Here is a 12,622-nt window from a genome sequence, read left to right on the forward strand (position 1 = left end):
CTCCCTCTACACCGTCCTCATCAAACACTCCCAGGACAGGTACAGCACAGGGTTAGATACAGAGTAAAGCTCTCTCCACACTGTCCCCATCAAACACTCCCAGGACAGGTACAGCACGGGGTTAGATACAGAGTAAAGCTCCCTCTACACCGTCCCCATCAAACACTCCCAGGACAGGTACAGCACGGGGTTAGATACAGAGTAAAGCTCCCTCTACACCGTCCTCATCAAACACTCCCAGGACAGGTACAGCACAGGGTTAGATACAGAGTAAAGCTCCCTCTACACTGTCCCCATCAAACACTCCCAGGGCAGGTACAGCACGGGGTTAGATACAGAGTAAATCTCCCTCTACACTGTCCCCATCAAACACTCCCAGGACAGGTACAGCACGGGGTTAGATACAGAGTAAAGCTCCCTCTACACTGTCCCCATCAAACACTCCCAGGACAGGTACAGCACGGGGTTAGATACAGAGTAAAGCTCTCTCTACACTGTCCCCATCAAACACTCCCAGGACAGGTACAGCACGGGGTTAGATACAGAGTAAAGCTCTCTCTACACTGTCCCCATCAAACACTCCCAGGACAGGTACAGCACGGGGTTAGATACAGAGTAAAGCTCCCTCTACACTGTCCCCATCAAACACTCCCAGGACAGGTACAGCACGGGGTTAGATACAGAGTAAAGCTCCCTCTACACTGTCCCCATCAAACACTCCCAGGACAGGTACAGCACGGGGTTAGATACAGAGTAAAGTTCCCTCTACACTGTCCCCATCAAACACTCCCAGGACAGGTACAGCACGGGGTTAGATACAGAGTAAATCACCCTCTACACTGTCCCCATCAAACACTCCCAGGACAGGTACAGCACGGGGTTAGATACAGAGTAAAGCTCCCTCTACACTGTCCCCATCAAACACTCCCAGGACAGGTACAGCACGGGGTTAGATACAGAGTAAAGCTCCCTCTACACTGTCCCCATCAAACACTCCCAGGACAGGTACAGCACGGGGTTAGATACAGAGTAAAGCTCCCTCCACACTGTCCCATGATATGTTTCCATTGCAGTTACCGCACGTGTTAAATGTATAATCAAGCTTTTTTTTCAGTTGTAATACGAGTTTCATGCAGATTAAAAAGGCAGTTTGAATCTCTCTCTGCGTTAGAAACCTCGTATTGGATACATGGCCAATTTCAGAGGTGCAGATTGTCAGAAAAGGACAACAGACAAAGACATATGGGAATATATTGTACAGTTGAGGGACTCAGAGTTCTGTGTACAGTTATCACTCGAAGACATTGCACAGTGTGGGAAGCAGTCAGAAAGACTATTCGAAAGTTAGCTTTTCTCTCAAGGGAGTTGGAATACAAAGGGAAAGGATGTGCTTCAATTGCATTGAACTGTAGACCCCATCTGGAGTAACTGTGTTCAGCTCTGGGCACTGCCTGCACAGATGACCCATTTATAATAGGTTATTAGAACAATTCCTGTTCACAGTCAGTTAGAGAATGTTCTGTCTTCCAGGGGAGAAATTCAATGTATTATTCTTCTGCCAATAGGCGAATGGATTTCCCTTTAAGGCTGTTCAAAATCAGCAAATGTTTCAGGGAGAAAACGAGGTAACAGGTGGAATTTTGTGGGGTCCTCTGGAGCGCGTAAGGTGGCGGGCAGACTGGGAGAATCCCATGGGAGGCCCTGTGTCCTACTCCCGCCATGCACTTAGCGGGCACTGGGAAGGGGCCAATGCAGGACATCTGCCCACTAGTGGCAGGAAGCAATTAGGCTGCTCCGTGAGCCACTTGAAACCAATTATCACTGAGTCGACCGGGCTTGGGGATTAGGTGAGACTTGCTCGGGTCTCCGCTGCCTCCAGGAAGCCACTTGTTGGGTTTTCCAATGGCCTATTCGATCAAGGGGCCTGACATCGGGAAGTGAGGCGCCTACTGAGAGCGTCCAACCCCTCTCAACCCCCTCCCTGTGGGCAGTGACCCTCTCCCTGTGAACCCCCAAAATCACCTCACTTTATCCAGTATCTCTCCAGGTATCCAGTGGCAATCTCCAGTCAAGTCTCTGATGCGTTACCAGCAGCAACCAGCACACCTGGTGGCACAGCTCGGTTATGGCGAGCTGGCAGCCTCTGATTGGCCAGCAGCTCTCAGGGGGCGGGATTTCCACCCTATTGGGGACTTGATCGAGTGGACGGCTCGGTGCTGTCCAGTTAAGCACCTGCTAACCTTGTAATTATGCTGGGCCCCCCATGGAAAAGGGACACAGGTATCCCACCAGCTCTCCATCTGGTGGGCATGATCCACATCACCACAACTAAAGTACGTCCCATGGTTCTATGCCAATGACCTTTGAGAACTGGAAGAACTTGGAAGTTCAACAGACTTTAAGCAAGGGTTTTGGGGCAGTCGAGAACAGAGATACAGAGGAACAGTGATGAGGTAAAAAAATATCATCAAACACTCCCAGGACAGGTACAGCACAGGGTTAGATACAGAGTAAAGCTCCCTCTACACTGTCCCCATCAAACACTCCCAGGACAGGTACAGCACGGGGTTAGATACAGAGTAAAGCTCTCTCTACACTGTCCCCATCAAACACTCCCAGGACAGGTACAGCACGGGGTTAGATACAGAGTAAAGCTCCCTGTACATTGTCCCCATCAAACACTCCCAGGACAGGTACAGCACGGGGTTAGATACAGAGTAAAGATTCCTCTATACTGATCCACATCAAACACTCCCAGGACGGGTACAGCACGGGGTTAGATACAGAGTAAAGCTCCCTCTACACTGTCCCCATCAAACACTCCCAGGACAGGTACAGCACAGGGTTAGATACAGAGTAAAGCTCCCTCTACACTGTCCCCATCAAACACTCCCAGGACAGGTACAGCACGGGGTTAGATACAGAGTAAATCTCCCTCTACACTGTCCCCATCACACACTCCCAGGACAGGTACAGCACGGGGTTAGATACAGAGTAACGCTCCCTCTACACCGTCCACATCACACACTCCCAGGACAGGTACAGCACGGGGTTAGATACAGAGTAAAGCTCGCTCTACACTGTCCCCATCAAACACTCCCAGGACAGGTACAGCACGGGGTTAGATACAGAGTAAAGCTCCCTCTACACTGTCCCCATCAAACACTCCCAGGACAGGTACAGCACGGGGTTAGATACAGAGTAAAGCTCGCTCTACACTGTCCCCATCAAACACTCCCAGGACAGGTACAGCACGGGGTGAGATACAGAGTAAAGCCCCCTCTACACTGTCCACATCAAACACTCCCAGGACAGGTACAGCACGGGGTTAGATACAGAGTAAAGCCCCCTCTACACCGTCCCCATCAAACACTCCCAGGACAGGTACAGCACGGGGTTAGATACAGAGTAAAGCCCCCTCTACACCGTCCCCATCAAACACTCCCAGGACAGGTACAGCACGGGGTTAGATACAGAGTAAAGCTCCCTCTACACTGTCCCCATCAAACACTCCCAGGACAGGTACAGCACAGGGTTAGATACAGAGTAAAGATTCCTCTATACTGATCCACATCAAACACTCCCAGGACAGGTACAGCACGGGGTTAGATACAGAGTAAATCTCCCTCTACACTGTCCCCATCAAACACTCCCAGGACAGGTACAGCACGGGGTTAGATACAGAGTAAATCTCCCTCTACACTGTCCCCATCAAACACTCCCAGGACAGGTACAGCACGGGGTTAGATACAGAGTAAATCACCCTCTACACTGTCCCCATCAAACACTCCCAGGACAGGTACAGCACGGGGTTAGATACAGAGTAAAGCTCCCTCTACACTGTCCCCATCAAACACTCCCAGGACAGGTACAGCACGGGGTTAGATACAGAGTAAAGCTCCCTCTACACTATCCCCATCAAACACTCCCAGGACAGGTACAGCACGGGGTTAGATAGAAAGTAAAGCTCCCTCTACACTGTCCCCATCAAACACTCCCAGGACAGGTACAGCACGGGGTTAGATACAGAGTAAAGCTCTCTCTACACTGTCCCCATCAAACACTCCCAGGACAGGTACAGCACGGGGTTAGATACAGAGTAAAGCTCCCTGTACACTGTCCCCATCAAACACTCCCAGGACAGGTACAGCACGGGGTTAGATACAGAGTAAAGATTCCTCTATACTGATCCACATCAAACACTCCCAGGACAGGTACAGCACGGGGTTAGATACAGAGTAAAGTTCCCTCTACACTGTCCCCATCAAACACTCCCAGGACAGTTGCAGCACGATGTTAGATACAGAGTAAAGCTCCCTCTACACTGTCCCCATCAAACACTCCCAGGACAGGTACAGCACGGGGTTAGATACAGAGTAAATCACCCTCTACACTGTCCCCATCAAACACTCCCAGGACAGGTACAGCACGGGGTTAGATACAGAGTAAAGCTGCCTCTACACTGTCCCCATCAAACACTCCCAGGACAGGTACAGCACGGGGTTAGATACAGAGTAAAGGTCCCTCTACACCGTCCCCATCAAACACTCCCAGGACAGGTACAGCACGGGGTTAGATACAGAGTAAAGCTCCCTCTACACCGTCCCCATCAAACACTCCCAGGACAGGTACAGCACGGGGTTACATACAGAGTAAAGCTCCCTCTACACCGTCCCCATCAAACACTCCCAGGACAGGTACAGCACGGGGTTAGATACAGAGTAAAGCTCCCTCTACACTGTCCCCATCAAACACTCCCAGGACAGGTACAGCACGGGGTTAGACACAGAGTAAAGCTCCCTCTACACTGTCCCCATCAAACACTCCCAGGACAGGTACAGCACGGGGTTAGATACAGAGTAAAGCTCCCTCTACACCGTCCCCATCAAACACTCCCAGGACAGGTACAGCACGGGGTTAGATACAGATTAAAGCTCCCTCTACACTGTCCCCATCAAACACTCCCAGGACAGGTACAGCACGGGGTTAGATTCAGAGTAAAGCTCCCTCTACACTGTCCCCATCAAACACTCCCAGGACAGGTACAGCACGGGGTTAGATACAGAGTAAAGCTTCCTCTACACTGTCCCCATCAAACACTCCCAGGACAGGTACAGCACGGGGTTAGATACAGAGTAAAGCTCCCTCTACACTTTCCACATCAAACACTCCCAGGACAGGTACAGCACGGGGTTAGATACAGAGTAAATCTCCCTCTACACTGTCCCCATCAAACACTCCCAGGACAGGTACAGCACAGGGTTAGATACGGAGTAAAGCTCCCTCTACACTATCCCCATCAAACACTCCCAGGACAGGTACAGCACGGGGTTAGATAGAAAGTAAAGCTCCCTCTACACTGTCCCCATCAAAGAGGAAAGAAACAAAGGATGGACCTACAGGAGGTGTAAATGTTTGCAGCAGAAACGTTATCAGCAGTTGGTCTGGGAGAACATTGGAGCAGTGGGTTACGCTGAGAAATTGTTGAACTCAATGTTGATTCTGGAAGAGTACAGAGTGAAATTGTTGTATGGGAATGATGTTAGGCAAACCCTAGATGAGTTCATACAACAACTGGCATTTATACAGTGCCTTCAATATAGTAAGATGTCCCACGATGGTTCACAGGGGCCTAAACTGACAACATTTGACACTAAACTATATTGGGAGATTTAAGGACCGGTGGGCTAAGAGATTGGTCAAAGTGCAGAGTTTCAGGAGCATCTTTGAGGAGGGGAGAGTGTGGCGCAGAGGTGGAGGGAGAGAATTCCACAGCTTGAGCCCCAGGCAGCTGAATCCAAGACCGCCAACCGTGGAGCCATTAAAATTGGGAATGTGCAAGAGGCCAGGACTGGAGGAGCGTCGAGATATTGGAGGGTTGTGGGGTTGGAGGAGGTTACAGAGAAAAGGAGGATTGTGGGGGCTGGAGGAAGTTACAGAGTTAGGGAGAGGTGTAGGAATTGGAGGAGGTTACAGAGTTAGGGTGGGGTGTAGGGACTGGAGGATGTTACAGAGATAGGGAGGGGTGTAGGGGTTGGAGGAGGTTACAGAGTTAGGGACGGGTGTAGGGACTGGAGGAGGTTACAGAGATAGGGAGGGGTGTAGGGGTTGGAGGAGGTTACAGAGATAGGGAGGGGTGTAGGGATTGGAGGAGGTTACAGAGATAGGGAGGGGTGTAGGGTCTGGAGGAGGTTACAGAGATAGGGAGGGGTGTAGGGGGCTGGAGGAGGTTACAGAGGTAGGGAGGGATGTAGGGGGCTGGAGGAGGTTACAGAGATAGGGAGAGGTGTAAGGGTTGGAGGAGGTTACAGAGATAGGGAGGGGTGTAGGGGTTGGAGGAGGTTACAGAGTTAGGGATGGGTGTAGGGACTGGAGGAGGTTACAGAGATAGGGAGGGGTGTAGGGGTTGGAGGAGGTTACAGAGATAGGGAGGGGTGTAGGGATTGGAGGAGGTTACAGAGATAGGGAGGGGTGTAGGGTCTGGAGGAGGTTACAGAGATAGGGAGGGGTGTAGGGGGCTGGAGGAGGTTACAGAGGTAGGGAGGGGTGTAGGGGGCTGGAGGAGGTTACAGAGATAGGGAGAGGTGTAAGGGTTGGAGGAGGTTACAGAGATAGGGAGGGGTGTAGGGGTTGGAGGAGGTTACAGAGATAGGGAGGGTTGTATGGGCTGGAGGAGGTTACAGAGATAGGGAGGGTTGTAGGGGTTGGAGGAGGTTACAGAGATAGGGAGGGGTGTAGGGGCTGGAGGAGGTTACAGAGATAGGGAGGGGTGTAGGGTCTGGAGGATGTTACAGAGATAGGGAGGGGTGTAGAGGCTGGAGGAGGTTACAGAGATAGGGAGGGGTGTAGGGGCTGGAGGAGGTTACAGGGATAGGGAGGGGTGTAGGGGCTGGAGGAGGTTAGGAAGGAGAAACTTTAGCTCTTCCAGTTTGTATCCCAATTGTTTATACTTTGTCGTGAAATGTGACACTGAAATTTGAGGGCGGCGTATGAAACGTGACAAAACTGGGGAGGTCGCAATGGGGCCTGGGATCTTAAAAAGCCATAAAAACAGGAAATGCTGGAAAAAAAACTCAGCAGGTCTGACAACCTCTGTGGCGAGAGAAACAGAGTTAACGTTTCGAGTCCGTGGGCTGCATCTTACCTCTGTCGGGCGGGCTGATCAGGAACGGGCAGGGGTGGGTGTGGAACCAATCAGGGCCCACGATCGGCGGTGCTCTGCTGTTCGAGCGGTGGGGGGGGTGGGGTGGGGGGGTGGGGAGGAGGGAGAGTCAGGGCTTGCGCATGCGCGTGAAACAGCGCAACCATCGCCCTGAGGCACGGAGATGCCTCAGGGAGATTAAGTCGATAACGAAAGTTTTGAATAAATGGACAGGAAAATGATTTTAACATCTCCCCTGAGCTGGGGCCGTGTTTGCACATTTAGCAACATTTATTTATTAATTTTATAAAAGCTGCAGGGAACCTCAACCCGCTCGCGGATGAGGTTTCCTAAAAAACGCGAGGGCCGCTTGGTCTCTTCTCCTGCCCATCAACCTTAAGGCTGGACGGGCAGCGTTGTTAATGAGGGTAATTGCTTTTATAATGGCCTCAATAGTCCATCGACAGTTCGATGGGCATGCAGCCGCCTCCAATGCTCGCCCGCTGAACGAAAGTTCAAGACGATACGTGATGACGTTGGGACCCACGCCCGATGTCATCTTGCGTCATTCTGCGTGTCGGGCCCGCTGATATTCTGGCGCACATGGACCCTTCTTCAGAGCCTTCTTAAAAAGGCAAACCAGTCAAAGAGAGGTGGAACTGAACAGCAGGTTAATACAGCGCGTGTTGCATGGAATGATGTCTCCTGCTGTAATCATGAGCAATGCCACAGGAGGCCAACCGGTGCTAAACTAAGTGGAACCTGCATCATTTTGTTTCCTTTTTATTAATCAGAAGATTGAACAGGCTGGGTCTCTTTTCTCCGGGAATGAGAGAGCTGAGGGCTGATACAGGCCTTTAAGACTCTGAAAGGGTTTTGGGAGGGTCGACCTAGAGAAGATGTTTCCACTCGTGGGGTGAGACCAGAATCCGGGAAACCATTGACATAAAATAGCCAGTAATAAATTCAACTGAGAATTCAGGAGAAACCTCTTTACCCCGAGAGTGGGAAGAACGTGGAGCAAGCTACCACGGCGAGTGGTTGAGGTGAGAAGTGCAGATGCGTTTAAGAGGAAGCTGGATAAACACAGGACGGAGAAAGAAATAGAAGTATATGGTGATGGAGTGAGATGAACAGGAGTAGAGGAGGCTCGTGTGGAGGATAAACACCAGCACCGAGCGGATGGGCCGAATGGCTTGATTCTGTGATGAGAATGCTGTGAAATTCTATGTAATTATTGCATCAAATATAACCTTGAGCATTGCTGAAAAAAGAGACATGATGCTGAAGCTTTACATCTTGCACTCATCAGGACAGATACAAAAAATGCCAAATTTCAAAGAGAGCAACAATTTATACTGCACGAGAAAAAGGATGCTAATTAGTTGGCAAGTTGACTCTGATTGGTCAAGGTCTTGCCATGAAGGTACCCCATGCTTTTGTTTAATTCAAATAAAGTGCATTGCCCAGGCGTGATCCTATTGCCTGCAGAGGGCAGGTTCCTGCATACGAAGCAAAGTAGCTTCTAGCAAGCATAAGTGGGCGACATTATACGCCCGTCTGATAATCTTAAATTAGTTGTTAGTGTAATGCTTAGCCCACTCAGGATTGTTCAGCAACTGCTGACCAATCGCAGAATCACATCTAACATTAGACTCCATGTTGTGAGGTTTGCAAGCACAGTTGGTTGAGAACAATCAGTGGTTGAGTATGGCTTATTGTGAGCAGCCGAAGGAATGTGCTGTTTGATGCGATCCACCAGTCAATCTCTTTTATCAGCAATGCTCAAGATCTGTACAACCAAACAAATTTAATCTCTTGCTTCTCTTACCCTTTCTCAGCTCACCGTCTACCTTGGAAAAAGGGACTTTGTCGACCATGTTGACTTTGTGGAGCCTGTTGGTGAGTGCAATACCTACAGAAAAATAATGAAAATAGACCATGGGCTGGCTGCTGGTGTTGGTCTCACCATCAAGTGTCAAGTTTGGTTTAGCCAGTAGCACACTCACCTTTGAGTCAGAAATTCATGGGTTCAAGTTCCACTCCAGAGAATTAGGCACAAAACCTAACCCAACCCACTTGGTGCCAGTACTGTAGGAACATAAGATCAGGAGGAGGCCATTCAGCCCATCAAGCCTGCTCCGCCATTCAATACGATCATGGCTGATCGAACACTTCAATGCCTTTTACCCACACTATCCCCATAATCCTTTACATTATTGTTAATCAGAAATCTATCAATCTCTACATTAAGCATATTCAATGACTCAGCTTCCACTCCCTCTGGGGTAGAGAATTCCAAAGATTCACAACCCTCTGAGTAAAGAAATTTCTCCTCATCTTGGTCTTAAGTGGCTTCCTCCTTATTTTGAAATTGTGTCCCCAGGCTCTAGATCACCAATCAGGGGAAACACCTTACCTGCATCTGCCCTGTCTATTCCTTTAAGTATTTTGTAGGTTTCAATGGGATCACCTCTGATTCTCCAAAACTCCAGACAGTAGCCTGCTCTGCCATTCAATTAGACCATGGCTGATCTGATTGTAACTTCCACTCCACATTCCCACCTACCCCCTCGTTAATCAAAAATCTATCCAGCTCTGCTTTAAAATATTCAAAGGCTCTGCTTCCACTGTCTTCTGAGGAAGAGAGTTCCAAAGTCTCACAACCCTCTGAGAGGATAAAGTATTAATACTTTATAGAGGTTTAAATTACTTTTATTCATTCATGTGGACATCACTGGCTAGGATTTATTGCCCATCCCTAATTGCCCTTGAGAAGGTGATTCCAGAGAGCATTGCTGTGGGTCTGGGGTTGCACATAGGGACAGCAGATTTCCTTCCCTAAAGGACATTAGTGAACCAGATGGGTTTTTATAATGGTTTCATTAGACTTTTAATTCCATTTTTTTGGGGGGATTCAAATTCCACCATCTGCCATGGCAGGATTTGAACCCAGGTCGCTGGAGCATTACCCAGGGCCTTTGAAGTACCAACCCATTGATGATACCACTACACCACCACCTCCTCCTTAAGCTTCATAACCTTTGTACTACCTCCATTTATAAGCTTGGGATTCCCTATGATATTTTTTTGGCGTGTCCTCACCCCTTTGAGGTTGGTGTCCAATCACCGCCAGGTCTTGCTGGCACACCTTGTAAAGCTTCCTCATACCCTGTTCAATATTTATCCCAGGAATGACACTACCAGAAAGGCAGGTTATCTGTTCATTTATTGCATTACTGATTCCAATTTAGGAATCAGGAACCAATTGCAGTTGACCGAAGGTCCAGTGGGTTCAGGTGGGCTGGTTTAGCCACAGCTTGTCATCCCGCCCTTATCATTTCCAGCACTTTCCATGTCTCTCAGGATGAACATGAACGCTTAACATGAGCTTGAGGAATGGCACCTCATCTTTCGATTGGACTCAGCATTGAGTTCGACCATTTCAGATCTGAACCATTTTCTTTTTGGACAGCAACAGTTGGCAGTGAATCAGCTGTTGACATTCACACCTCTTCCAGGCCAGTCAATCTCAAACTTATTTCATTGTAGGGTACCTTTTCAAATGGCTTACTAATCACAGACCCCCCATTTAGATTTTATCACAGTACGATAGCCAACACAAATCCAAGAATGTCAAATTTCAAAATATTTATACTACAGGAGAAAAGGGTGCTGATTGGTTGGCAGGTCGACTCTGATTGGCCGAGGCGTTGCCATGGAGAAAGTAATAGGGAACTATAGGCTCCCCAAACTCACGTGTAATTCAAAAAAAAAGTATAAGGCTTAAACATATTCCTTTTGTTTGCAGAGAATGGGTCCCTGGGTATGAATGTGTTTTGCTTCTAGGAAGTGTAAATGAGCCATGTTTTGAGCTGGACTGATTATCCTAAATTAGTTGGTAGTGTAGCGATTAGCGTGCTCAGGCTTGTTCAGCAAGTGCTGTCCAATGACAGAATCCCATCTAACAGTAGCCATTTTGCTCTAGGTTTTGCCAGCTCGGGCTGATATACTCAACCAGTCCATGGCTTTTCTTTCTTTACTTCTCCCAAAATGTGGAAAAATGTGAGATTGTCCACTTTGGCAGGAAGAACTCCAACAACAACAACTTATATTTATATAGTACCTTTAATTTAATGAAATGGCCAAGGCACTTCAGAGGAGCATTATAAAACAAATTATGACCCCGACCTACATAAGGAGATATTAGGTCAGAAACGCTTGGTCAAAGAGGTAGGTTTTAAGGAGTGTCGTAAAGGATGAAAGAGAGGTAGAAAGGCAGAGAGATGTAGGCAAGGCATTCCCTGAGTTGGGGGCTCAGGCAGCTGCTGGCACAGCTGCCAATGGTGGAGCAATTAAATTTGGGAGGTCCTCAAGAGACCAGAATTTGAGGAGGGCAGAGATCTCGGGGGGGGGGGGGGGGGGGTGGGTGGGTGGCGGGTGCAGTGGGGCTGGAGGACGTTACACAGCTAGGGAGGGGGCGAGGCGGTGGAGGGATTTGAAAACAGGGATGAGAATCCGGAAGGAGAGTGTGGCAGTGCGTGTATGTAACATCCTTAAGATGAGAGGCTAGCATTCCCATTTGGCTGTGTTGGTTTTCGTGGAGAAATTCACCGGAAATCAACGTAACCAGCAGAATGGATTGTGGAATTTTTAGCACAGGTTACATTCAGCACAAATTGTGTCTCCGTAAACTCTTGTGTTAGTTTCAAAGTTATCGTGCTGAAACCTGACAAAACTGGCCACACCTCCGGGATGTGAACTGATCACCGTCGGGAATTACCGTTAATTCTATTCGATTTGTGAACTTGATTGCACGAGTTTGCCACTGCATCTCCTCATTCATCTACTGCTGAAATCCTCATTCATGACATACAAACAAAGAGCAGGAGTAGGCCATTCAGCCCCTCGAGCCTGCTTCGCTGTTTAATAAGATCATCGCTGATCTGATAGTAACCTTAAATCTGCATCCCACCTACCCCCGATAACCTATCACCCCCTGGCTTACTCAGAGCCTATCCACTTCTGCCTTAAAAATATTCAAAGACTCTGCTTTCATTGCCTTTTCAGGAAGAGAGTTCCAAAGACTCACGACCCTCTGAGAGAAAAAATTTTGCCTCATCTCTGTTTTAAATGGGCGACCCCTTATTTTTAAACAGCGACCCTTTGTTCCAGATTCTCCCACAAGAGGAAAGATCCTCTCCACATCCCCCCTGTCAAGACCCCTCAGGATCTTATATGTTTCAATCAACTCACCTCTTACTTTCTAAATTGCAGCGGATAGAAGCCTAACCTGTCCAAATTTGTTACCTCCAGACTTGACTATTCACCCACTCCTGGCTGGTCCCTCATATTCTATCCTCCATAAACTTGAGGTCATCTGCCGACCATGTCCTAACTCACACCAAGCCCCATTACCCTATCGCCCTTGGGCTCACTGGCGTACATTTTCTCTCAGTCAGGCAACATCTTGACTTTCAA

At 48.7% G+C, this 12,622-nt stretch overlaps 1 protein-coding gene across 1 annotated transcript in view; it reads left to right on the top strand.

The window, feature by feature from the left end:
* Positions 1–12,622, top strand: part of LOC121284440 (beta-arrestin-1) — a 137,224-nt gene that overhangs the window by 75,037 nt on the left and 49,565 nt on the right. The window contains exon 3 of the mRNA XM_041199904.1: positions 8,983–9,043. Coding sequence (XP_041055838.1) covers positions 8,983–9,043 — 61 coding nt within the window. The remainder of the gene's footprint in view (positions 1–8,982; positions 9,044–12,622) is intronic.

The sequence above is a fragment of the Carcharodon carcharias genome, chromosome 11 (genome assembly GCF_017639515.1).
Source record: "Carcharodon carcharias isolate sCarCar2 chromosome 11, sCarCar2.pri, whole genome shotgun sequence".
Lineage (NCBI taxonomy): Eukaryota > Metazoa > Chordata > Chondrichthyes > Lamniformes > Lamnidae > Carcharodon > Carcharodon carcharias.